A 23849-nucleotide genomic window follows, 5' to 3' on the forward strand; every position below is an offset into this window, starting at 1 on the left:
CCCACCCTCAGTCCTTAGTGTCTGAACAGAGAGACCCTGAGTTGTGGTCACTGTAGACCCACGTTGTCCAGGAGAATTTTTCTAGCATGTAAGAACCAGAAAGTGAAACTGATCAATCTAGTTTGACTGTCTTGAGCTGAACAAAATCAGTCTCTCATTGGAAGTGTTGCTATGGCTGTCCCTCATTAGGCCAGTGCTTTGGATTAATTAACAACACTTTTTCCTCCTCTTCCCTGGGCTCTTACAGGTGAATGAAACTCCAGCTGATTCCAGCAGCGTAGAATCTACTCTGGTGGAAAGGCTGGAAATGTACAGAACAGCCATCGCTAACGCAAAGCAAGCTGGAGACGGGGCCAAAGTGCGTAGATATGAACGAGGCCTCAAGGTGAGCGTTAAATAATGCACCTGAACATGCTGTGCCCAGGCTAACGGCTTGGTAACCATCTTGTCTTGCAAGATGCTTTTTAAGAATAAAACCGAAAATATTTTTTTAGAAACTTAATAGAAATTGTTTGATCTTAAATTTGCAACTGAGCATGGCCAACGTTTTCAGACGTCAAAGTATGGCACTTAAATCCATATTTAGGCACCCACGTAAGGGGCCTGTTTTTTCAGCCTTGCTCCTAGTGCCTTTAGAGGAAGCTATGGGTCCTGTGCCCTTCTGAAAATCAGGCCATTTTTATTGAGGTGCCTAAATATAGATAATACAATAGCTGATAACCTCTTCAGCAACAGTATATTGCAGGGGATGCAGCGCTCTGATGTCTTAATATTAAGTGATATTGCTGTGTCCTCAGAGATAATATTGAACCCAAAGGCCCCAGCATCGTCCTAATGGATCCTGTACAACTGCAGGTGTGGGCTTTCCAATTAGATGGAAAAGTGAGGACCTGATCACTCCTGGTCATTAAAATTCCCATAGTGCTTTTCTCAAGTTAGAGTGCTCGTCCCAGCATCCTGACCAAATTCCATCTTGGGTACTTTTATTCTACTGCCCTAAAATTGTCCCTGCATCTTCATTTGGGTATGGAGTCTTCACTTACAAAACTGGATGTGCTCTGACAGTGTGCTGTTCCTAATCGTCCTGCTGCTTCCCACCACTGAGAACTGCATTTCTGTGATAGATTTGTCCATAAAGAGCATGTGGTTTGTAGAACACTTTTGGCTCCTGAAGGACGAATGGGATTCATCTAAGAGGCTGCTACCTTCTAGTCATGAAAAATGTGGGAATTAGGAACTTGCTGTTTGGCCGAGGAATGGCTTTTTAGCTGATGACAGGCTGTGGGTTTCTGAGGTCTAATTAGGCTGCAGTTTCTGGGCTGACTAAGGTGCTGGTATCCAGTTTTCCTGCTGTCAGGCTCTTAGCTGAAGTTCTGGCTAATTTTAAAGCGCCTGTTTTCTATAGCTGTTGGCAAAACCAAGAGTGAGAGTTTGGAAGCTTATCGCTAATTATCCATTGTTGTTTTTTCCCAAGACATTAGAAAACATGCTGACCTCTGTGAGGAAGGGCAAAAAGATTGATGAGGAAGAAATTCCCCCCGCAGTTGCACTAGGAAAGAGCGGGAACTCCCAGCTGCCGTCCCCTTCTCCACTGACTCTGTCATCCCAGAGCCCCGCACCCAACGGAAGGTTCAGTTTATCCAGCCATTCTCCTCCACAGCCACCCACTACAGCACCTCCACAGGGACCCTCTGCAGCATCTCCCAAGCCGCCACCTCCTGTGTCTCCCAAGCCGTCGCCTCCTGTACTTCCAAAGCCAGCCCTGGCCTTGCCCATCAGATCCCCGGAGACAGCAGAGGAAAAACCTGTCCCTTTGGCACTATCAGGTAAGCATGGGGGGGGCCCTTTTCATTCTCTCTCATCACAGTAGGTTGAGCTTATCAATTCCTGCTGATCTATGACCATGATGTTCCCCCGACCTTGCATCGGATGATTCTGAAACACAAAGCACAATGGCTCTTTTCTCTGTCTCTCTACAGGTTCTGAAAACGTCAGCACCCAGGCGCTCCTACAGGACAGGCAGCGGGAGTACAAGCTAGCCGCGCTGCACGCTAAACAGGAAGGCAGCGTCGAGATGGCCAGTAAATACTACCGCATCGCTAAGGTAGGTGCCTGCCAGCCAAAGCACTGTTCTGTCAGCCTGGCAGGGGCTTTGGTTTGGCCCTAAAGTGACACTTTCAGTGGGTGCAATTAAGAAGTTGACCAGTTGGTGCTTAGAAGGCTGCCGGTAAACCACATCCACTGGTTCTGTGGCATGTTTGTGACTGTTTCACCTTGGCTAGTCTTATTCTGGGACAGGCTTTTCCTTCAGTTCAGCTGTTCTGCTTCGTATGGGGAATTTAAAATCAAACTGTGGTCTCCCCTCTACAAAAAAAGACCTTGAAAATTGCAGTTAATGCAGATGCAGTTATTGTCTCCATAGGCCAGCTCAGGTGTGGCTTAAGAAACTACATTCCTCTGCTCCCATCTGTCCTCCACCTTTGGAGCATCCCTCTGTAACCAACACGAACCTGCGCTGGTAGTATGGTTCACTTGCTGTAGCAGGAGGCTGGGAGCCCAGAGACCTGGGTTCTGTTTCTGATTCTGGGGGGAGAATGTGGCCTAGTACTTAGAGCAGAACATTGGAAGCCAAGACTACTGTGTTCTAATTTCAGCTCACTGTGAAACCTTGGGCAAATTGCTCTGTTTTTTTCAGTTGTAAATTGGAGATAAATCCCACTTCACATGGGATATACGAGGTTGGTTTGAATGGTTTTGAGTGAAGTGTTTTAAGATCTTTTGAAGAAAGAGGTTACAAGTACTATTCTCCCTGGCTTGTGCCTTTCAGAGCTTTGATCCCATTGTAGAAGCTTTGGAGAAAGGTGAAACCGTGGATCTGGGCCATCTGCCCCCACCTCCAGGTGAGAATTGGTACTCGGCTTCGCCAAACAGCCGCGTCTGCTTTCTGGGAAGGTTCCCGCTGACTCCATTGATGTGGCAATGGAGACACTGACTGAGTGGAGGAAAGTGCTAAAAGGGTGAACACAGCAGTCATGATCTTTCTTTGCTAAGACAGGCCTATAAAATTTTGCCTGCATAGCTGTATTGGTCAGAGATGTGAAGAAATCCACCACCTTGACTTACATGGCTATGCCTGCAAAACCGCCCGTTGACATGCAGCTGGACTGGTAAGAGTCCCTATGTTGTCATTTGGGGAGGTGGATTGTACCAGCCAAAGCTCTCCTGATGCCAGTACAGCTGCACTAGGGAGCTCTGGCAGTACAGCTGCACTGGTACAGCTGTATCAGCAAAGCCTTTCTGGTATAGACCAGCCCTTAGTGTCATCCAGTGGTTGGAAGTCGGGACTCATGGGTTCTATTTCCAGTTCTGGCACTTACTCACTATGTGGCCTTTAGAAGGGGACTCCACCACTCTGTGTCTCAATTGCTGTGTTTGTAAAGTGGGGCTGGAAGGAAAGGGGAGGTTTAATTAAGTGCTTTGGGATCCTGGCTTGGAAGGTGCCAGAGAAAGACGGAATATCATCATTGCAGTGACCATCTGGGTGCTGCTCCTTGTGAGGACGGGGTTGGCTGGGCCGGGTGGGAGAGGAGTAACCTGTCTACTTTCTGTCAATCTGGGTTGGTTGATTTTTTTTTTTTCCTTTACTTTCTGCTTGTCACTTACAATCTTATTTTCACAGACCAGCTGCCCAAGGAGCTGTTGTCCCCAGGTCTACGACAACAATCTGCTGTGTCAACAACCATGCCTTTAGCAAAATCAGCAGCCCCTGCTGCAGGTATGATCTCCAGAACGGTGCCTTGGGACCTTGGCTGCCCCAGCGTGACTAGAGGTTGTTCATTATGCCGTGCAGCCGATCAACCCTGGAATTTCCATTAGACCGAATGGGAGCTGCGTGCTGTACTGCCTGTGTGGTAGTTGCTGTGTATCTTGCCAACCTTGCGTTTGTTCCTAAGGACAGCAAACCCCCTCTGTAGTGAAAGGAAAAACCTGCCCAGAAAGTAAATGGGACCTGGAGGGGAGGAGGAGGCAAGCCTGGGAGTGTCACTAGCTTGAGTGGAATTACTCAATATTTAAAAAGGGCTCTAGGGGTGATCCCGGCAATTACAGACCGGTAAGTCTAACGTCGGTACCGGGCAAATTAGTTGAAACAATAGTAAAGAATAAAATTGTCAGACACATAGAAAAACATAAACTCTTGAGCAATAGTCAACATGGTTTCTGTAAAGGGAAATCGTGTCTTACTAATCTATTAGAGTTCTTTGAAGGGGTCAACAAACATGTGGACAAGGGGGATCCGGTGGACATAGTGTACTTGGATTTCCAGAAAGCCTTTGACAAGGTCCCTCACCGAAGGCTCTTACGTAAATTAAGCTGTCATGGGATAAAAGGAAAGGTCCTTTCATGGATTGAGAACTGGTTAAAGGACAGGGAACAAAGGGTAGGAATGAATGGTAAATTCTCAGAATGGAGAGGGGTAACTAGTGGTGTTCCCCAAGGGTCAGTCCTCGGACCAATCCTATTCAATTTATTCATAAATGATCTGGAGAAAGGGGTAAACAGTGAGGTGGCCAAGTTTGCAGATGATACTAAACTTCTCAAGACAGTTAAGACCAAAGCAGATTGTGAAGAACTTCAAAAAGATCTCACAAAACTAAGTGATTGGGCAACAAAATGGCAAATGAAATTTAATGTGGATAAATGTAAAGTAATGCACATTGGAAAAAATAACCCCAACTATACATACAACATGATGGGGGCTAATTTAGCTACAACGAGTCAGGAAAAAGATCTTGGCGTCATCGTGGATAGTTCTCTGAAGATGTCCACGCAGTGTGCAGAGGCGGTCAAAAAAGCAAACAGGATGTTAGGAATCATTAAAAAGGGGATAGAGAATAAGACTGAGAATATATTATTGCCCTTATATAAATCCATGGTACGCCCACATCTCGAATACTGTGTACAGATGTGGTCTCCTCACCTCAAAAAAGATATTCTAGCACTAGAAAAGGTTCAGAAAAGGGCAACTAAAATGATTAGGGTTTGGAGAGGGTCCCATACGAGGAAAGATTAAAGAGGCTAGGACTCTTCAGCTTGGAAAAGAGAAGACTAAGGGGGGACATGATAGAGGTATATAAAATCATGAGTGATGTTGAGAAAGTGGATAAGGAAAAGTTATTTACTTATTCCCATAATACAAGAACTAGGGGTCACCAAATGAAATTAATAGGCAGCAGGTTTAAAACAAATAAAAGGAAGTTCTTCTTCACGCAGCGCACAGTCAACTTGTGGAACTCCTTGCCTGAGGAGGTTGTGAAGGCTAGGACTATAACAATGTTTAAAAGGGGACTGGATAAATTCATGGTGGCTAAGTCCATAAATGGCTATTAGCTAGGATGGGTAAGAATGGTGTCCCTAGCCTCTGTTCGTCAGAGGATGGAGATGGATGGCAGGAGGGAGATCACTTGATCATTGCCTGTTAGATTCACTCCCTCTGGGGCACCTGGCATTGGCCACTGTCGGTAGACAGATACTGGGCTAGATGGACCTTTGGTCTGACCCGGTACGGCCTTTCTTATGTTCTTATGTACTGTGCAAACTCCGGTTCAGCTGTTACCCGCAGAGCTCACGGCATCTACCAGAAAACATTCTAGAGCCTTGCAGAGCTTGTGCTGCATGTTCGGGTAACCGGAAGAATCGTCGTGACACGGGGATGGGTGGGCGTGTGAGTTCTGGGGTGGGAACACGTTTGCTCCCTGATTGGCAGGGAACATCTCTTATTTATCGTCAATGCTCAGGGAGGAGTCAGTGTGGCTGAGTGGATAGAGCACTGGACTAGGACTCGGAACACCTGGGTTCTATTTCTGGCTCTCCTGTTGGGTGGCAAGTCATGGCCTGCTTTGTGCCTCAGTTTCCCCATCTGTAAAAAGGGGGGATAATTCTATGACTTCATATGTAAATCACTTTGAGATCTACTGATGAAAACTCAGGATGAGAGCGAGATATTCTAGGCAGCAGTTAGAAATGGGTTGGAAATGAAAGGCTGAGTTGCCTCCTGTCACCACCTCAGCGAGGGCAGGGGCAGAGTTACAGGTTTTCGTTAAGGAGGGAGAAGTTAGAAAAGTAAACCCAATAAACCTGTCATCTCTTTCTCGCCACCCCTGCAATAGAGCTCCCTCCACCCCCGCGAGACATGTTGGAAGCCCTGCAGCAGAGGATGGAGCGGTACAAAACAGCCTCCGCTCAGGCCAAGAGCAAAGGAGATGACCGGAAGGCAAGAATGCATGAGCGCATTGTGAAGGTGAGAAAAGCGTGGAAGTCCTGTGGCCTACAGCTCTGAGTGGATCCTGGCTCCCCTCACCCCCACCAGATACCGTGCTGTATTAGAGCTCCACAGCAGGGCAGTATTCCTTCTGGGGCAATGTTATCTGCTGGCTGGGGATTCAATCAGGGGTTGCCTTCTCTTTGAGTCGGTGCTGACCCCACTTGCCGGGGGCACAGTGCCTCTGGAGGTGCCATCTTTTTGAGTGAGATTCTTCCCCACTCGTAGTCATTAGTCTTTAGTGCTTTCCCCAAAAGTTGGGGGGTACATTTTGGGTAACTGCATACTGCTTTCCTAAATCCCCCTGCAGTTTCATTTGGATCCATGATACATCACTTCAAGTAGCATAAATGTTTCTGTGCGCTGTTAAACAGCTGCTCCGTTCCACCCCAGAGACTGCTGCATTTCAGTGATGCATGAAAGATCCTTGTGCCTATCATCTTTATTCGTAAAGTCTATCAGTTTTGCTCAATATCTTCTTGAAGGCTGAGCATTAAAGCCTGGTGCAAATTGCCAATATCTTGACAGAGAAATGGAGGGCTTAAAAAACCCTGATCTTTTAGACCTAAGCAAAACCCAACCATGATTTGGAATCTAATCTGCCACTGATGGCATAATTCCAATGGATGTTAGAGTTAGCCAGATTTCTTCTCTCATACCACACTCAGTGCAGTAATGGGAGGAGAAATCCCTAACTGGTGCCACGGGGATAAGATTTGAACTCCTCAGTAAAAAGATTCTGAGGCGCAAGCTGGTTGTCTGACTCTGATTAGTTGATGGGACACCCGCCCTATTGGCAGCTTGCATGCGGATTGTCTCAGTGTTTCCTTGTGCTCCCCCCATCTTTCTGTATCCACCTGCTGCCTCTTGGCTGATACTTAGATTGTAAACTCTCTGGAGCAGGGACCACCTTTTTGTTCTGTTCGTACAGTACCTAGCACAACTGGGGCTCATAGGTGCTACCCTAGTGTAAATAATAAGGGATACGGCATGCCTGTGAGGCACCATGGCAGAGGTACTCAGTCCTGATTTCTCTTTCAGCAATACCAAGAGGCCATCCGAGCTCACAAAGCGGGGAAAACTGTGGATTTTGCTGAGCTGCCTGTTCCACCAGGTATTTTCTGATTTTATTTTGCTACCAGTGTAGAACAGTAGAGGACGCTCTTCACTCATGGCTTTTTAAAACTTCCATATGTGTGAATTTCACTCTGGAATAGCAGCTTTGGAGACCTCTCTGTTTACAACACATACAGCATTGGCAGTAACAGGGCACATTTCTACACTCCATCCCCACCAATGTCTCTGAGCCCTGCCCTGGAAGGACCTTTCCCCTAGGAGCAAGAGGGAATTTCAGTCTCCTTTCTGTGGTCCTTGGCATTTCTTCAGAGATCGCCCCCTTGTTCCCTGCAGTTCTGTTATCTGGCACTGTTCACTCAGCGGGTTTGAATGGCATTATTACACAAGTAGCTAGATGTGGAATCTTCCTACCTCTCTGGGGCGCTCAGGTACGCAGCAGCTCTCTATAGTAGTTTCATCAGTTTCGATCTCCTCTTTAGACTTGCCATCTCTTTGGCAGGCTTCCCACCCATCCATGGCATGGAGGCTTCATCAGGAGACCAAAGCATCATGGGAGTCCTGGAAACCGCTATGAAACTAGCCAATCAGGAAGACCGAGAGAATGATGAGGAAGATGACAATGTGGAGGGGATGAAAAAGGTCAGGTTCTGCTAACCTGGGAGCCTGATCCGTTGGGCACAAGATGGCTTAGTTAAAACCAATGCTGAGTTGTATTAACTGATTATCAGGGGTGGGACCAGTTTATACAGAACCCCATTCATTTGTGCTATGGAACTTTTTTCTCTATGGAAACTGGATACAGGTCACTTGCAGGTTTAAACTAGCATAAAAGGTGGATTCTCTGTAACTTGAAGTCTTTAAACCATGATTTGAGGACTTCAGCAACTCAGCTACAGGTTAGGGGTCTATTACAGGATTGGGTGGGTGAGGTTCTGTGGTCTGCAATGTGTGGGAGGTCAGACCAGATGATCACGATGGTCCCTCGAAGTCCTTTGGGTCTGTGTTTGGGTTGAATTTTATAGTGCTGGCTAACATTGGCTTTTTTCCTCTCCATTTGTTTCAATTCCCACCTTACCTGAGTCCCAGAGTCACGTTCTGTTGTAAGAAAAAATAGCTTCATGTATTTTTCTGATTGTTAATTACAGCCGGGCTCCCGCCCTGCGCTGTCAAAGCCAGCCGCCTTGTCCCAGCCCAAGCTGGTTCCACGTGCGTCTTCGGGAGGTACCCCTGCAGCAGCAAATCCAGCTGGGACTGGCAAATCCACCGCAAAAGCCACCACAAAAGGTACTTGTGCTTTCCAGCTCTCAGAAACCTTCCGTCTTTATCAAGGCCAATGCTGTAGGCAGTGGCCAGACTGCGTTCAGGGCCACGCTATCCTATATGCTGATCTGTGGTGCTGGTGCCTGCTACGGTTCTCTGGCTGGAATGGTTCCCTTGTCTGACTTGGGACCTGTGCTGTAGTCGGGAGGCCAGGCCAGGATTTAGGGAGAGCATGCATGGTAACACTAGGCAGCACAGGCTAGGAACCAGAGAGGACTGTAGGGTCTGATGGGCCTGGTATTTTGAATACACCAACATTCCCAGCTTCCCTTTCCAGCTCGGACTACCCGTAGCATGAGGTCCTGACAGCCACCCCCGATGTGACTATCTTCTTTCTCTTCCTCCCGGCAGCCCAACAGCAGCTGGCTTTCCTGGAGGGCAGGAAAAAACAACTGATGCAGGCGGCGCTTCGAGCCAAACAGAAGAATGACATTGAGGGAGCGAAGCTGTTCCTGCGTCAGGCCAAGGGACTTGACCCCATGATCGAGGCATCCCAGGGTGGGCTTCCTGTCGACATAACCAAAGTAAGGAGATCCCAGCAGTGCATTTAATTTGAGACCAATCCACAGCGTGAGAAATACTGGTCTCTGACCACTCAGTCGTTAAAGATTCCTGACCTTTTCAAAAGCCCAGAAGGCCTGGGTAATTCTATTCTGCCTCTTTCAATTCCAAATACGTTTATTATGGCATCTTTCACTCCCTCTCCTACCATGTTGTGCACCATTGCTGTGTGCTAGTTAAACAGCTGACACTTCCCACCCCAGAAGTGGCTGCATTTTAGTGCTGGGCATTATGATCCTCACAGACAGCGTCTGTCACTGTTAAAATTTGTCAAGATCTCTGGGGATCCTGCATAACAAAAAGATAAATGGTTATATTGCTACTTATACTGTAATGATAATCTGTCTCTAAAACTAGCCACTACATGAATATTCATAGCTATGTCTTTTGGCTGAATTCAGGAGTATTGAATGCACAAGCTCCTGAACTTAAATATAACTGGAGCTGTGTTACATACTGAACACTGGAATACCCCACCCCCTGCACTTGCTTTCGGAGTGCTGACATCTCTGCCTGTCTCAGAAGAAATGTCTAATGGTTAGAGTAGGGGGTGAGCATTCAAGTCTCCTGGATTCTATTCCAAGCTCTGAGAGGGGAGTTGGGGCTAGTGCTTAGAGCAGGAGAGTGGAAGTCAGTACTCCTGGGTTCGGGTTCTGATACTGACCCATTGTGGGACTCTGGAAATGGAGATGCAAAGAGGAAGTGACTCGTCCAGTTTGCAAAGTGGGGATAATCTCTGCCTTCCGGGGGCTGTGAGGCTTGATGAGATAATGAAGAAGGGTTTTGAGCACCTCGGCTGGAAGATGTGGTCCAGCATGGGCAATTCCTTACTCCAGGACTGGCTTTTGCAGATGGGTGTGTGTAGGTGAAAATCTCGTCTCTTGAAACCGCAGGTCACTGTCATGCCTCACGTCTGTTTCAGGTGCCTCAAGCCCCAGTGAACAAGGAGGATTTCATGCTTGTGCAGCGTCGCGGGGTCAGCATCTCCCCAGAGGCTGCCAGCCAGTACATGGAGTTCATGAAGCTGATGAGGCAGCAGCACGAGGTGGGAGATGCAGTAGGAAGAGAGCGTTCGCTTGGGCTTTCAGAGGCTTAGAATCTCCTGGGAAGCTCTTCAGAAGAGCAGTGACGGCAGCGGATTCCTCAGGGACTGGAGCTTTCCTGCCTAGGCTTAAGTGAAGTTTCTTGCCCTTCTTCCTCCAGGAGGAGATTCTGCCAGCTGTGATCCCAGGAGTGTTAGGGTCACACCTGCTGCTGCCTATTGTTAAGTCAAACTTGCTCTGCCTCTTCTGGAGTCCTCCTTCTCTGCAAAGGATTGTGGGATTTTGGGGGGCATAGCAAGAAAACACAGGGGTCTGTTGGTTCCTAGATTAAGAACTGCTGATCCAAGGCATTAGGCAGGGGGCTGAGGGAGACTCCAGTTTTGTTAAGCCGCCGTGTATTGCTGTAGTGTGTGGTGGCAGGAATGCCGTCCCGATGGCAGTGTACTGGGTGGATTGTAAAGGAGAAAGGATAACTTGGGAGACAGGACTCAGGGGTTCTGTTTCCCCACTGAGCGAGCTTCCCTTTTCCGTCTCAGTGGCTCCATCTGTAATTGTGAATGAGAATACTTCTTCCACGGGAGGCTGTGTCTGCGTGTTTGTGAAGTGCTGCAGATCCTTGGCTGGAAGGCGCCAGAGGAGGGCAGATTGTAGTAACTTTCTCTCTCGTGTGTTTTTGTCCCAGATGTGTTTGAATTACTCCAAGCAGTTCACTCACCTAGGGAATATCGCCGAAACAACCAAGTAAGTGTCAGCGGGAGTGCTTTCTTTCCCCCTTTCCATCAGGCTCCTTTCCTTGTGTTGGTTGTACACACCATGACGCTGCTGCAGAATTGCCTAGGGTGTCCTTCCTGGTTGCTTCTATCAGGGAAGTCGTTCATTTCCTTTCCGAAATGTGGCTGTGATGGGGGCTCTGCTGGATGTTCTGCCTTTCGGATGAGATGCTAAGCAGAGGTCCTGACTGCTCATGGGTTAACGATCCTATGGCATTTTTCCCATCCCCAGTGTCCTGGCTAAATTCCAGCATAGGTAATTCCATACTGCCTGCCTAAAATTCCTGGCACACAGGACACCTCACTGTGCAGTGTTGTTTAACAGCACACACCAGCTGCTGTTCTCTACTCCAGAGGTGGCTACATTTCAGTGGTGGGCGAAATACTTAAAAGCATTGCAACTTCTGGAGCATTTGGATGAAGGATGCTATATTAAATATAGAAAGTGTTTGTAGTGATCATATTAAACTGGTGACCCCATGTCTCCAGTTTCTCTCTCCAGCCTAGAAGGTGCTTTCGCTAAATTCAATAATCTACCTTCCACTTCCCACCCTGAGTCAAAGCTAAGACTGCAAATTAAGATTGTCTTGGCCCAAATGGGTCCAGTTTGCTCCACATCTGTTGGACGTAGGCTCATGGTGTGAATTTGTGAGATAGGAACTGGTTCAGTGGGTCAGGCACACAGAGATGCCTTCAGCAAGGACAGAGGCCAACAATACCAGATATTTATGCAATGTGCACAATATATGTTACAAAATAAAACAATTGGGGTATTTTTTAGTGTCACTCATGGGAAGTTTTGAGGCTACAGTTCAGAGTTTAATAACTAGAAGGAGAGAGAAATTGTGGGTATGTCCACACTGCAATCCTGAGGTGTGATTGCAGCTCTCCAGGCATACCCAAGGTACCTTTGACCCTGGGTATGTACTCCGACAACGAGCCCATGTAACCACCTGTGCTACTGTGGCTAAACTGCTGCTGTTCTAGCTAGGCATACAGGAGCTGCAGTCAAGCCTCCTGATTGTAGTGGAGACATACCCAAAGCCACAGACGAGGGGGAATGTGATAGGCCATCTCCTGCAATCTGTAGTGAGATGGAGAGTGGACAGTGCAGGAATGCTCTTCCAGACAGCAGGAGCTGCAGGTGTGAAGGTTCTTGCACAAGTCTAAGAGCAGAGTGCAGAATAACAGGTAAGCTACAAAAGAGTAAACTCCTGGCTCATTTTAGCCCTTCCCTCTGCAGGTTTGAGAAGATGGCAGAGGATTGCAAGAAGAACATGGAAATCTTAAAGCAAGCCCATGCCAAAGGCTTCCCATTGCCCAAGTACCACTATGAGCAGAGGACCTTCAGTGTGGTCAAGTAGGTTAATTTGCTGCCAGTTGCTTCCTGCTCCTTTCATTCCAGCCATGCTATCCCTCATTGCAGGGTGGGAGAAGGTAACCACGACCTCGCCGGTGCTGATATGTCTGGCCCTCCACCGGGGCAGCTTCCCGTGGCCTCGCTTTCGGGGGAGCTGTTCTATACACGGGAGTGTACCTATTGATCTCTGCCTCCCAGGCGGTGTGGAGTCCTCCCTCCCACTCTAGTCTCAGGAACTGAATAATTGGTTTGAGTTCTTTCATGATCCGGTGTGTGCGTGAGGTGGAGATGGGGGCCCCCAGCAGGTGGAGTGGATAGGGCTGTTGTATGTTTCACCCCTGGCTAGCCCCGTGTGCCGTCTTGGTGCCATACTCCATAGTCAATTAAACACAATATTTGTTTTATCCATCGATCCGGCCCACTCTGTGCCTGTTTCCCCATCACCAAAATGGGGATAAGACATTGCAATTCTTGGATGGAAGATGGTAGAAGTGCAGTGTTTGATCATTTCTACGGGAAGGTTGTCCTGGCAGATATATTTTTACTGGTGTAGTTGAGGCATACCTGTGTTGGTCCGCTGTATGCAAGAGCAGGAAGTGTCGACCTACAGCACCTGCAGGGGGCACTGCAAAGCATGCCAGCCCCCCCACCTCCCCCCACCCGTCCCCCGCCCCCCTGCCCGTCCCCCCGTCCCCAAGTCACTACTTGGCTGGCGGGAGGAGGTAGGAATTATTTGATGTTTAACCTTCTTTCTGCCTTATTCTTGAAGGATCTTTCCTGAGCTGAACAGCAACGATATGGTTCTTACTATAGTGAAAGGGATCAACCTCCCAGCTCCTCCAGGTAAAACAGCAGTTGGCTCTTATTAGCAAAGGAGGGGTGACGGGGATGTGTCTCATCACCGCTATGCGAAATAACCCTAAGCAGAGGTGCTGAGTGGTGGTTTCGCTCGGCAGTGGGAATAATCTGTTCTGCTAATGCGCTGACCGATTGGAGCAGGTGAAGAGCCCCAGGCACTGGGACTGCTGCCGAGTGGGGGTGGCCTAGGTGCAGTGGGAGCATGGCGCTTTGTCTGACGACATTGTGGGTGGGGCGGGATGTTGCTACAGTGTCTGCTCCAGCTCTTGGACTCCCACGCAAAGTGCCCATTTTCAGCTGCTTTTTAATTACCTTTTGTTAAAATGCCCCAGAGACTGTTGGTCAGAGCACCAGCAATTATCACTGGTGCTTTTCCCTGCTCTTCTCGTATGGGATCCCCTTGTGGACTGGTAGGTGCATCAAAAATTGTGTTATGCAGAGCTGTCCCAATAAGGAGAAGAACCCCACTGGGGGTGGGGCTCGGATGATTAGAATATGGGAATAAAAGTCAGGAAAAATGAGTTCCGTTCCAATCTCTGCCACTGATCGTGTGACCTTGGGCAAGTCATTTAGCCTCTGTGCCTCAATTTCCCCATGTGTAAAATAGGGATAATACCACCTAGCTCTTGGGGAAGGGGACTGAGAGACTTAACTTATTAATTGTTGTGGCCGTGTGGGTTCCAGGATATTCGACAGAAAAGGCAGGTAAGGTGTTACCATTTGTTGGACTAATTTCCATTGGTGAGAGAGACAAGCTTTCGTGCTTACAGAGCACTCTTGTCTGTGTAGCTCAAAAGCTTGTTTCTTTCACCAGCAGAAGTTAGTTCAATAAAAGATATTATCTCACCCACTTTGTCTCTTTAATTTATTAATGTTTGTCGTAGACTTTGAGATCCTGGAATGAAAATTGCTATGGAAATGCAAAGTTACAATTTATGAGGAACTTAAGTGCTGTAGAAGATTTACTGTCTCCATAGTCCCCATATTTTTAGCTTCAGTTGAAAATAACCCTCCCCTGCAGCAACTCTCTCTATTCGTCTAGGTACTTACCTCGTACTAGGTGCTCAGGTAGGTACTACTCCATCACCCTAATACCTGAGTGTCTCACAGATGTTGTTTATGATCACAACACCCTTGGAGGTAGATCGGTATTTCTATCCCCGTTTTACAGAGGGGGAACTGAGGCACCCAGAGGTTGTGACTTGCACAAGGTTGCACGGGGAGTCTGTGGCAGAGCCACACACTGAAGCCATTTCTCCTGAGGCCCAGTCCTTACCCTAAGCCAACGCTCTTCAGCAGGATTAACGTGTAGTGAAATGTATCCAGTCGTTAGCAGAGGAGGAACAAAGTGGGACATGGGACGCTAGGAGGGTATCAGACAAAAATAACACCAAAATACGATCAAATAGCAAGAGCTGGGCAGGAGGTGGATGGTGGTAACTGTGAATGTTTGGGGAGAACTGAGCAGAACGTGAGAATGCACAGATCTAGGATGGATTATAGGCCCTCTTAGAGTGAAAGTGTTCGAGCTGGTTGGGAAATGGGTTTTTTTTCCCCCAACAGGAAATTTATTTTTTTATGGGAAAATTTGAAAACTACAAACTTTCTATTAGGAAATGCTGCCTTATGGGAGTTGTAGTTTGGGTACCTTGTGCTCCCATTCTCCTACAGACTGGGCTCCCTGGTTCATGTGCATCTGCCATGATGCACCCGCTCCCCGGCTGAAGAGGGGAGTCAGTACATCCTGGGAGTCCCTGACTATAGTGCATCATGGAAGATGTAGTCCAGCCAGGGAGCTCGGCTAGTAGAGGACAATGGGGACATGAGACAGTGGAACTACAGCTCCCATGTGGCAACGTGGCAGATTATCAAAATAGAAATTCTTTGGTTTGGGGTTTTTTTGCAGAAAAGCCAAAACTTTCTGTGGAAATTGGATACTTCTTGTGAAAAATATCGTTGAATCGAAAACTTGCTTTTCCATCACAGAAGAGTTTTGACAGTTTTCAGCCAGTCCTAGAAAAAGGATTTGTCTTCAGCGTAGGCCGGAACCTTCTGTCTTAAACAACCATTTCAACTATCCCAGACGTCTCCAGTACAAATTAATCTGCCCTTTGGTTAAAATGCTCTCTTCCCCCAGGTAGATAGCTTCAGGGCGGATTGCTCACTTCCAGCGACCCTAGCAGAGTCCTTGGCTTTTTATCTCATGTGTTGCATATTAGGGTTTCTCCTTTAAGCTATAAACTGGGTGGGTTTTTTGTATTTTAAGGTGTGACTCCCAATGACCTGGATGCCTTCGTACGCTTCGAGTTTCCCTACCCCAACGCGGTGAGTTATGAATGCTGCTCGGCGACATTCCCAGGCTTCAGTTGGGAAGGCTCAGTTCTCACCCTCCCTTATGTCTTGTGTTGTAGGAGGAAGCTCAAAAAGATAAGACCAACGTGATCAAAAACACAGATTCGCCCGGTAGGTTCCCATCTGGAGTTATGGATGCGTTTGTGTTGGGAGGAGGGTTCCCTTGCATTAGCCTTTCATTTCTGAAGACTAGAGTGCTGGCCTTAAGGTGATCTGCATGTGGAATGAGCCCAGGTGACAAAACACCCCATATGTAATCGGGCAGTCTCTGCTCAAGAGAGTTGCAGAGCAGGAATAGAAATGGATGGGACAGGTCAAGACTGATTCCGCAATGAAGCACTTAGATACTGCAGGGATCCTGGATAAACAGCTTTGCAGGTACACGTCAGTCTTCTATCTGGGGACTTGAGACTAGGAGAGCAGAGGGGAGCAGGTCAGGATTGAGGGACAGTCGCTAAACTGTGTGAGAGGAGCTCACGGGCTGGAAAAGTGGAGAGCCAGCAGGTTGGGACTGAGAGGCACCAGCAGGGCTGTGTGCGTGGGGAGCCCAGGACTGGTGTATTAGGGTGGGGTGGGTGGTTGGTAAAGGGACAAGATTTCACTATGGCAGCAAGATTTCACTATGGGCAAGGACCACACAGTCTATGCCCCCTCGGTGCATTGCTGGGTCTGTTTTTAGTTCCTCTCCTGTCAGCATCACAATTTCCTCTTGCCTGACCTGGAAACTCGTTCTGTGAAATACGTTCTGCTTGAGGTTGAAAGACCGAGAGGCTGTAATCTCCAGTGACACGCCAGCTGGTGCCTCGAGGTCTTTCTTCCCAAGATTCTGAGAGGTGATGGCTGTAGTGGCTAAAGCAGGGGACGGGGAACCAGGACTCCTGGATTCTGTTCCCAGCTCTGCTGCTGATTCTGTGATACCTGGGGGCAGATCACTTCACCACACCGTTTCCTTTTCTCCAGCTATAAAATGGAGCAGGTGGTGGGGGTTGTATTGAGGCATAATGAACTGCAAAGTGCACTGAGATCCCAAGGCGAAAATCATTGCAGCTGTGCAAAGCGTTTCCTGCTAATCCTATTCCTGGCCTCATGTCTTGCCCAGGGATGCAGTTGATGGCTCCTTCCTTGGTGTGTAATCCTCATGCTAATACCATGATTTGCTGCTGTTCCCTTGCCAGAATTCAAAGAGCAGTTCAAGCTGTATATTAATCGGGGCCACCGAGGGCTCAAGAGAGTCTTTCAGACCAAAGGCCTCAAGTTTGAGGTTGTCCACAAAGGGTGAGTGAGATGCGAGGCTGGGGGCACTGGAGGGCAGGTTTAAATGTCATCCGCAGAAGCTAGAGGGAACCTTCCTTGTGACAGTCTTGATATGTCCTGGGGTGGAAAACTCATGAATATTGGGGGCAGGCAGAAGGTCCGTTGCAGCGTTCAAAGGTGAAATAAACAACGGCTGTTGGGCGTCACTGCTTATTAACAGCTTCACTGCTGCCGACAGTCGGTCTTCTGCTGAAATCAAAACCTGCAATCCTGTGAGATGGACCAAGTGTGCGCATCTCCGTGTCCCCGGAGTGCTGGTCAGCAGGTTATTGTTACCCTGCGTAGCAAAGGAATAGCGCCTACTCTCTGCCCTGCTGGTAAGCGCTCTGTGCTGCCAGGCAGAGAGCTGGGCTCATTCCCTGCCTGTGTCCCGCCCCTGTGTTGGGAGCATCACTTGGGGAGGAGAACAGTTTGTCACACAGGGTATGTCTTCGCTGCAAATGCATACCCTTGTGGGAGCCCACCGGGGCTCCTGGCTGCGTACTCAAGTGATTAGCCCAGGCTGAAGCCTGTGCCACTGCGTTTTCACTGGCGCTGTTATCCGTGCTTGCTAAATTAAAGCTGGCACTTGGCTGTGCCCGTGTGTGCGACCAGATGTCCTGATTTTATAGGGACAGTCCCGATTTTCGGGTCTTTTTCTTACATAGGCGCCTATTAACCCCCACCCCCTGTCTCGATTTTTCACACTTGCTGTCTGGTCACACCTCCCCTTGCACTGTAGCATAACGGTGCCACTTAAGAAGCAGCAGTGAATGTGTCCCTCCTTAGCTGGAAGGATAGTGGTCATGGTCGGGGAGAGGGTTTGCTGGGTTACCAGGGCTCTGACAAGGGAGATGGGGAGAGGACTTGTGAGTAGAGGGTTGTGAGAGTCTAGGAGACAGAGAGGCTGCATGAAGCATTGAAACTGTCCTGGGAGACGGAGGTTTGGGACTGAGCTGAGAGGAGCAGCAGCTGCCAGAGGAGGAATATTTTGTCCTCTGTAGTTAGGCCACTGGTCTGTAATGTGCTGCACCTTCAGAGCACAGCTGGCCCTTAGGGAGCATAGAGACAGAACCTTCCCCAAAAGCTGAAACCCTCCCGTTAACGTGTTCGATCTGTGGGATCGGTCGCTGCTGGGATCGGCTGCTGCTGGGATCGGTCATTGTGGGAAGGGGGGTTGGAGCGGCAGGGTTCCGCCCATTAGTCACTTCTGAGAATTGGATTCCCACTTTGGGGACGTTCCAGGAACAAACAGGTCTTTGTGGGAGCTGGGATTGGATGCACTGGGCTGAGGGACTGATAAGGACTTCAATTTTATGTTGTCATATCCCTTTCTCCCCACACACACACAATCTCCCAGGGGGCTGTTCAAGACAGACCGCGTTGTGGGCACAGCGCAGCTGAAACTGGAGGCCCTGGAGACAATGTGTGAGCTTCGGGAGATTGTCGAGGTAGGAAACAGTGGAGAGTTCCCCCTCCTCCCTCTAAGCGGCACCTGTGTGCACCTGCCTATAAATCCTGCCCTCTTCAGAGTCTCAGCCCCAGAGCTTCCTCCCGGCCCGAGGAGCTGAGGCTAGAAAGGAGCAAACAGCAGAGCAGGGGCAGGGGCTGGATGTTATTACCAGCTGCTCAACTCTCTGGTCAATGTCGGGCTGGTTCTGTTACTGGGGACTCCAGCCATTTCCAGCTGCAGTCAACACCTCTCGGAAATGCCTCCCTGCTGTACAGTGGGTAGGGAGTGCACTGCTATAGGAGCAAAGGCAGACACTGTGTCCGGATGTTTATATTTTAATGGGCCGGATAATTGACCAGTAATACAGATAATTCTGCTAAAATGAGGATAATCCAATCTCATGCTTCCCGGCAGGTGGCTGCAGGGTCAGGAAGGAATTCCAGTCCCCTTCGGTGTGCAGTATTTCACTGTTGGCCCAGGTGCCAATTTATGGGCTTGAGCCTGTCTCTGAAGACTCTGCTGGAGAGAGGATACTGGGCTAGATGGACCAGCGGTCTGCTCCAGGGAGGCAGGATGCTAGACTAGATATGTCCGGAGATGGGATATTGGACTAGACACCATTGTCTCATTTTGCTTTGGCCTCTTCTTGGTTTTTCACTGTGTTTCCCCTACACCCACGTCTCTGCTCCATTCTTTTCCATGCCTAGCTACTGGATGGCCGCCGGCCCACAGGGGGGAAGTTGGAGGTGATTGTGCGGCTAAGGGAGCCTCTGAGTTCTCAGCAGCTGGAGACAAGAACAGAGAAATGGCTGGTGATTGACCCTCTGACCATGCCGGCGGTAAGGGCAGCTGTCTTGATGGGGCTCTGGGTTCCCTGTGACCTAGGCAGGATGGTTCTAGGACTGACTGGGAAAGTGAGTCAGATCTGGCTCTGCAGAGACTTTGCCTTAGCCCCAGGCCACTGGCGTTGGGCTGCCAGTCAGAGGAGGCAGCGGGCTCCATCGGGGGGGTTGGCGTGAGGGAGGGAATGTAAGTCATTCCCCAACAGAGCGATCACATCTCCCCTTCGCCTGCAAAGCTTCCTACGCGCCGGGGTCTGAAAAGCTGGGACTCGACCTACAAGAAAAATTGCCTGAGGAGCAGCATGCAGCGGGTCTGCCTTGGCTCATCCGTGTGAGCTGTGGTGATGCCCTCGAGGATTTTGCTTTAAAAGGCCCTTTCCCCTTCCAATAGAGAGGCAGCCCAGCCCGGAGTGCAGGGCTCTGTACTGGGGAGAGTCTCTTCCCAGCTGTGCCATTGACTTGTGTGAGGCTGGACGCTGGACAAGTCGTTTCCCAGTCGGTGTAGTGGGGTCATGATCCTGTCCCGGCCCCTTGTAGAGCACCCAGAGATCCGGGGATGAAAAGGCATCACACTGCTAGGACTTATTTTGAAAGCTTCTGCCTCTTCTTTCAGGTTGCTCTCCCCAAACCAAAACCAACCGTCGGTCCAGTAAGGGACGTGGGCAACAGGTACGTCCCGCTAGCGTTGGCTTAGCTTAGTTGTGCCGCTTAGGGTTTTGTCTGTGCTCTGAGGAAACTGTGAGGATTTGTCTGCGTAAGGATCCTTCCCCGCTCCCATTCTGTCGGGGCTACGGGGGCGGGATTCCTGCTGGACCTTTCGCATCCCTGGTGAGCTTCTGCTTCTGTAGCTTTGGATGATGAGACGTGGGCATAAGCAAACTACCCTCAGCTGGCAGTGCTGATATTGTAGACTGTAAACTCCAGGATAATAATAATAATTAATTATTTGCCCTTCTCTAGGACCTTCTGTCCACTCACAGAATCTCCCTGCACTTCACAATGTCTTCTCTGGGATGTAGGTCAGAATTATCCCCATTGTACAGGTGGGAAAACTAAGGCCCAGAGAGGGGGAAGTGAGTGGTTACGAGTGGTGCCAGAGTAGGGAACAGAACCCAGATTATTATTCAGTCACTAATTATCCCCTCCCTGCCTGGTGCTCTAACAAGCTGCATTATTGCGCCGTATGGTAGCTGCTCATGGTAACGCCCTATGCCAGTCATCAGTTATTTTGTAACTGGGGTAGGGGGATGCTTTTGTTAGAGCAAGGAACTGAGCTCATTCGCAGCTCTGCCACTAACTCACTGTGTGACCCTGGGCAAGTCACTTTGCTGCCCCATGCCTCAGTTTCCCCAGCTCTAAAGTGGAAAGAACGCTTGCCTTCCTGGAGCGCTCCTAGATCTATGGATGAGCAGTGGTGTAGAAGTGCAAAGCTGTGCTCATCTGCGACTGATTTTCCATTTGCTCCAGTGGAGAAAGCAACTCCCTCCATCCCGCTGGACAGACCCGACTTCCTGGGGGGGGTGAGGAAAGTTCAGTAAAACAGCAGCACCCACGGAGAGACTTGCCACCGTAGTCTGGACAGCGAAACAGAACATTTGTGTAGCTGTCTAACGCATGGGGTTGCGGCCACTCTGCCCTTCCCATCTTCGTGTGCGGAATGGGGGATCCTGGCGAGATGCTGGGTCCGTGGGGAGGGGATCCTGGCAGTGCTGGCTGAGAAGCGCTTTGAGAGGCAGTGTGCTGTGCGTAGATACCTCCGGCTGTATGGCCCGTGCCCGGCGAGTCCTAGCAGGTTCTCTGAATGGGGTGAGCGAGTCTGTGCAGGCCCTGCTGAGATCAGGGCGCAGCCTCTCTCTGGCAGTCGCTGTTTATGGTCTCTTGTCTCTGTCTTTAATTTCCTTTCAGAACGTCCGTCTGCTCAGTGCTCTAGCAAGGCCGGCTCTGACTGGACCCTCCTCCTCCTCTCGGGCCCTGGAAGTTCTTACGTGGAAAACCTTTCGCTCCTGCCGGCCCTGGAAGAGCAATAGCGTAGAGTGACTAGTGCATTTAGCGCCCCTGGTATTCCAGGAGCCTCCTGCTTCAGTGTAATCCAGGGATACTCTCCCCTTTGCTGGCGTCTTACAGACCCTGCTCCCTACTCCATCCTCCTGCCACCTCTCCCCAGGGGCAGAGGGGAGGTATGCGCCTGCTGAGGGGCAGAGAAAAGGTATGAGGTGATGTGTGCAGGGCAGCATGGGGGCTCGAACAGTTCCTCCGGGAGCTAGGGGCAGAGATGGAGGGAGTCGGGGGGGGGCAATGGGTTTTCTCAGCCCCAGGCTGGAGGCAGGGAGGGAGAAGGAGGAGGCTCAGAGGGGACAGAGAAGTGGTGAAGAACAGAGGCTCGAGGAGGAGGAAGGCCAAGCAGATACTCAGGAGGAGCAAGGAATTGGGTAGGACTCGGAGCTGGAGAGAATAAAATGAAAAGGAGCTGGGGGCGGCGGGGGGGACAAGCAGGGGCTGGCAAATCCCCTGTAGTCACAGGAAGGGTCACAGCAGTCTGCTTCCCGGTGATGCATCCCGGGCTTAGGATCTGGCCTGGGGAGAGCAAGTGGACTGCGGGGGAGGGACAGCAGTTCCCTAGCTCCCTTCCCTGCCTGGATCCCTGATTCCCCGTGACGGAGGTCCCGGTCTGGAAGGTTCTCTCAGCCTGAGTGCAGCAAGTGATGTTCTGAAAGGAAATGGCAAAGATGGGACGTGTATGGGTGGGTGGGTGTGAGAGAGTGTGAAGAGCTCATGTCTGTGCAGTTTCCCTGAGACAAACTAATCCATCCCCAGCAAAAGGTTTGCCTTAGTTTGTACCAGAGAGGAGACAGCGAGACTGTTAACTTCAAGGGGAAACTGAGGCACAATGGAGGCAGTGACTTGCTCAAGGCCCTGCAGTGAGTTAGTGACAGAGACCCGAGGAGTCCCAACCCCTGCTCTAATCTCCCTCCCACTAACTGCCTTCTGAGAGCCCAGCATCTTGATGCAGCAGGATTTGTGTGACAGCAGGGATCACTTTTCTGCTATGCCTTCACTCCAGAGACCCTCCACCTCCTCAGCGGTTGTCAGAGTTGGGGCCCTTCCTTTAGTCTGATGAATGTTCCCTCTGTGCGTTTGGACCGACCCACTTGGTCCAGGCGTGCAGGCCATGGCAGAGGGGCGCAGACTCTCCCCAGCGGCCTGCAGCCCATCAGTCACTCTGCTGCGTGGCAGGGCTGGGAAGTGAGAGGTCGCTAGAGCTGGACAGGTCGGGGGTCTGATGGGAACACGACACTGGGCTCCTGTGTTTCCAGGATGTTTTACGAGCGCCGCTAGACCACAGTGCGCTGAAATGCACCGGGTCCGAGTTAATACCCCCACCAGTCTCCTGAGCTGTTGGCTCACGTGCGGCGGGTGGCTTCTCTGAAGGCTGCGGTGATCTCCAGACTGCATGTGGGCTAGTGACTGGAGCAAGGGACTGGGTCTCTGGACTCCTAGGCTGTAGTCACGGCTTTGGAACGGGAGTGGAGTCTAGTGGTTTGAGCTGGGGGGGTCTGGGGTTGGGAATCAGGATGCCTGAGTTGTAATCCTGGCTGTGGCAGTGGACAGTTCACTTCCCTTCTCTCTGCCTGAGCGCTGGTCCCCCAGTCTGATACAACGTGACTGTACTTGACCCACCCCTCCCTGTTCCTTTCAACGCCACGTAGCGCACCCAAGTGCCTGTCTGAGGACAGTGCTGCCTCTGCACCCCTCCCACCTTCACCAGCGCGACATCTAGCCAGGCAAAGCCATTGACCTGGGAGCTGGAGCGACTGGCAGGTGTCAGGGGAGCTCATTTCTAGGCAGCGGGAGCGGGTTCAGCTCTCAGGAGCATGCTTGCTATCCCTCCGAGGGGCTGATGCCTGCTTCGGAGTAGCAGCTCTGGGGTGAAGTGGGGCATTCTGGCAGGGCAAAGCTTCCCCAGGCCATGAGGATCTCGGTAGGGTCAATCCTGGGATCTCTCCTGCACTGGCGTGGTCTCGATTCCTATGGCCGTCTCTCCTCTCTGTGGAGTCAGAGCGTGAGCGAGGGGAAATTCTACCCACCTCCAGGGGATGGAATCCTGGCCCTTTCTTGGGTTTAACCAAAGCTAATGTTTCTCTTCCCCCAGCAAACCCATTCACACTCTGCACAGCTTGAACGTTTTAGCCTTTGACAAGGAGAAGCTGGAAAAGAAGGTGAGTGAAACCCGATGCCCTACCCCTGCCCAGATTCTCTGGCAGCCCCTGCTTAGCGAGGCCTCGAGCAGAACTCTGTGGGGAAGGGGTAGGGGTCTTCTGCAGCCGCTGGTTATGCCACAAGGGAACTGGGTGATGGAGCTAGAAATAACAACCCGGAGTCCTGACTCCCAGTCGCCTGCCTTGACAAAGCCTGCGCTCACCATCCGGATGGGGAAGCAGAATGGGCTCTGGCCTCGGGAGGGGCTTGAATCCAAGAGGCTGGCTGAGGCCTATCTCTGTTTAGGATATTACCCTGCTGGTGGCCTGGTCCGAAAGCCAATGGAAAGACTCCCTTTGACTGCAGTGGGCTTCGGATCAGGCCGCAGCACGTTAATGCTGTGG

The 23849-nt window shown here is 50.2% G+C and overlaps 1 protein-coding gene across 2 annotated transcripts in view; it reads left to right on the top strand.

Annotated features, from left to right (window-relative positions):
* Positions 1-23849, top strand: part of CC2D1A (coiled-coil and C2 domain containing 1A) — a 36692-nt gene that overhangs the window by 6843 nt on the left and 6000 nt on the right. The window contains exons 6-27 of one of the 2 annotated variants that reach the window (XR_006574494.1): positions 248-385; positions 1475-1826; positions 1980-2104; positions 2828-2900; positions 3680-3775; positions 6168-6298; positions 7361-7433; positions 7896-8035; positions 8542-8680; positions 9068-9240; positions 10200-10322; positions 11003-11061; positions 12334-12450; positions 13220-13293; positions 15575-15633; positions 15720-15771; positions 16836-16935; positions 18314-18404; positions 19114-19245; positions 19862-19917; positions 21154-21454; positions 23399-23465. Coding sequence is in view for 1 of the 2 variants with exons in the window: in XM_044994436.1 (XP_044850371.1) it covers positions 248-385; positions 1475-1826; positions 1980-2104; positions 2828-2900; positions 3680-3775; positions 6168-6298; positions 7361-7433; positions 7896-8035; positions 8542-8680; positions 9068-9240; positions 10200-10322; positions 11003-11061; positions 12334-12450; positions 13220-13293; positions 15575-15633; positions 15720-15771; positions 16836-16935; positions 18314-18404; positions 19114-19245; positions 19862-19917; positions 23399-23465 (2370 nt within the window). In the remaining variant the exon portion in view is untranslated. The remainder of the gene's footprint in view (positions 1-247; positions 386-1474; positions 1827-1979; positions 2105-2827; positions 2901-3679; positions 3776-6167; positions 6299-7360; positions 7434-7895; positions 8036-8541; positions 8681-9067; positions 9241-10199; positions 10323-11002; positions 11062-12333; positions 12451-13219; positions 13294-15574; positions 15634-15719; positions 15772-16835; positions 16936-18313; positions 18405-19113; positions 19246-19861; positions 19918-21153; positions 21455-23398; positions 23466-23849) is intronic. The other variant, XM_044994436.1, reaches the window with a different exon arrangement.

Source organism: Mauremys mutica, chromosome 20 (assembly GCF_020497125.1).
Source record: "Mauremys mutica isolate MM-2020 ecotype Southern chromosome 20, ASM2049712v1, whole genome shotgun sequence".
Lineage (NCBI taxonomy): Eukaryota > Metazoa > Chordata > Testudines > Geoemydidae > Mauremys > Mauremys mutica.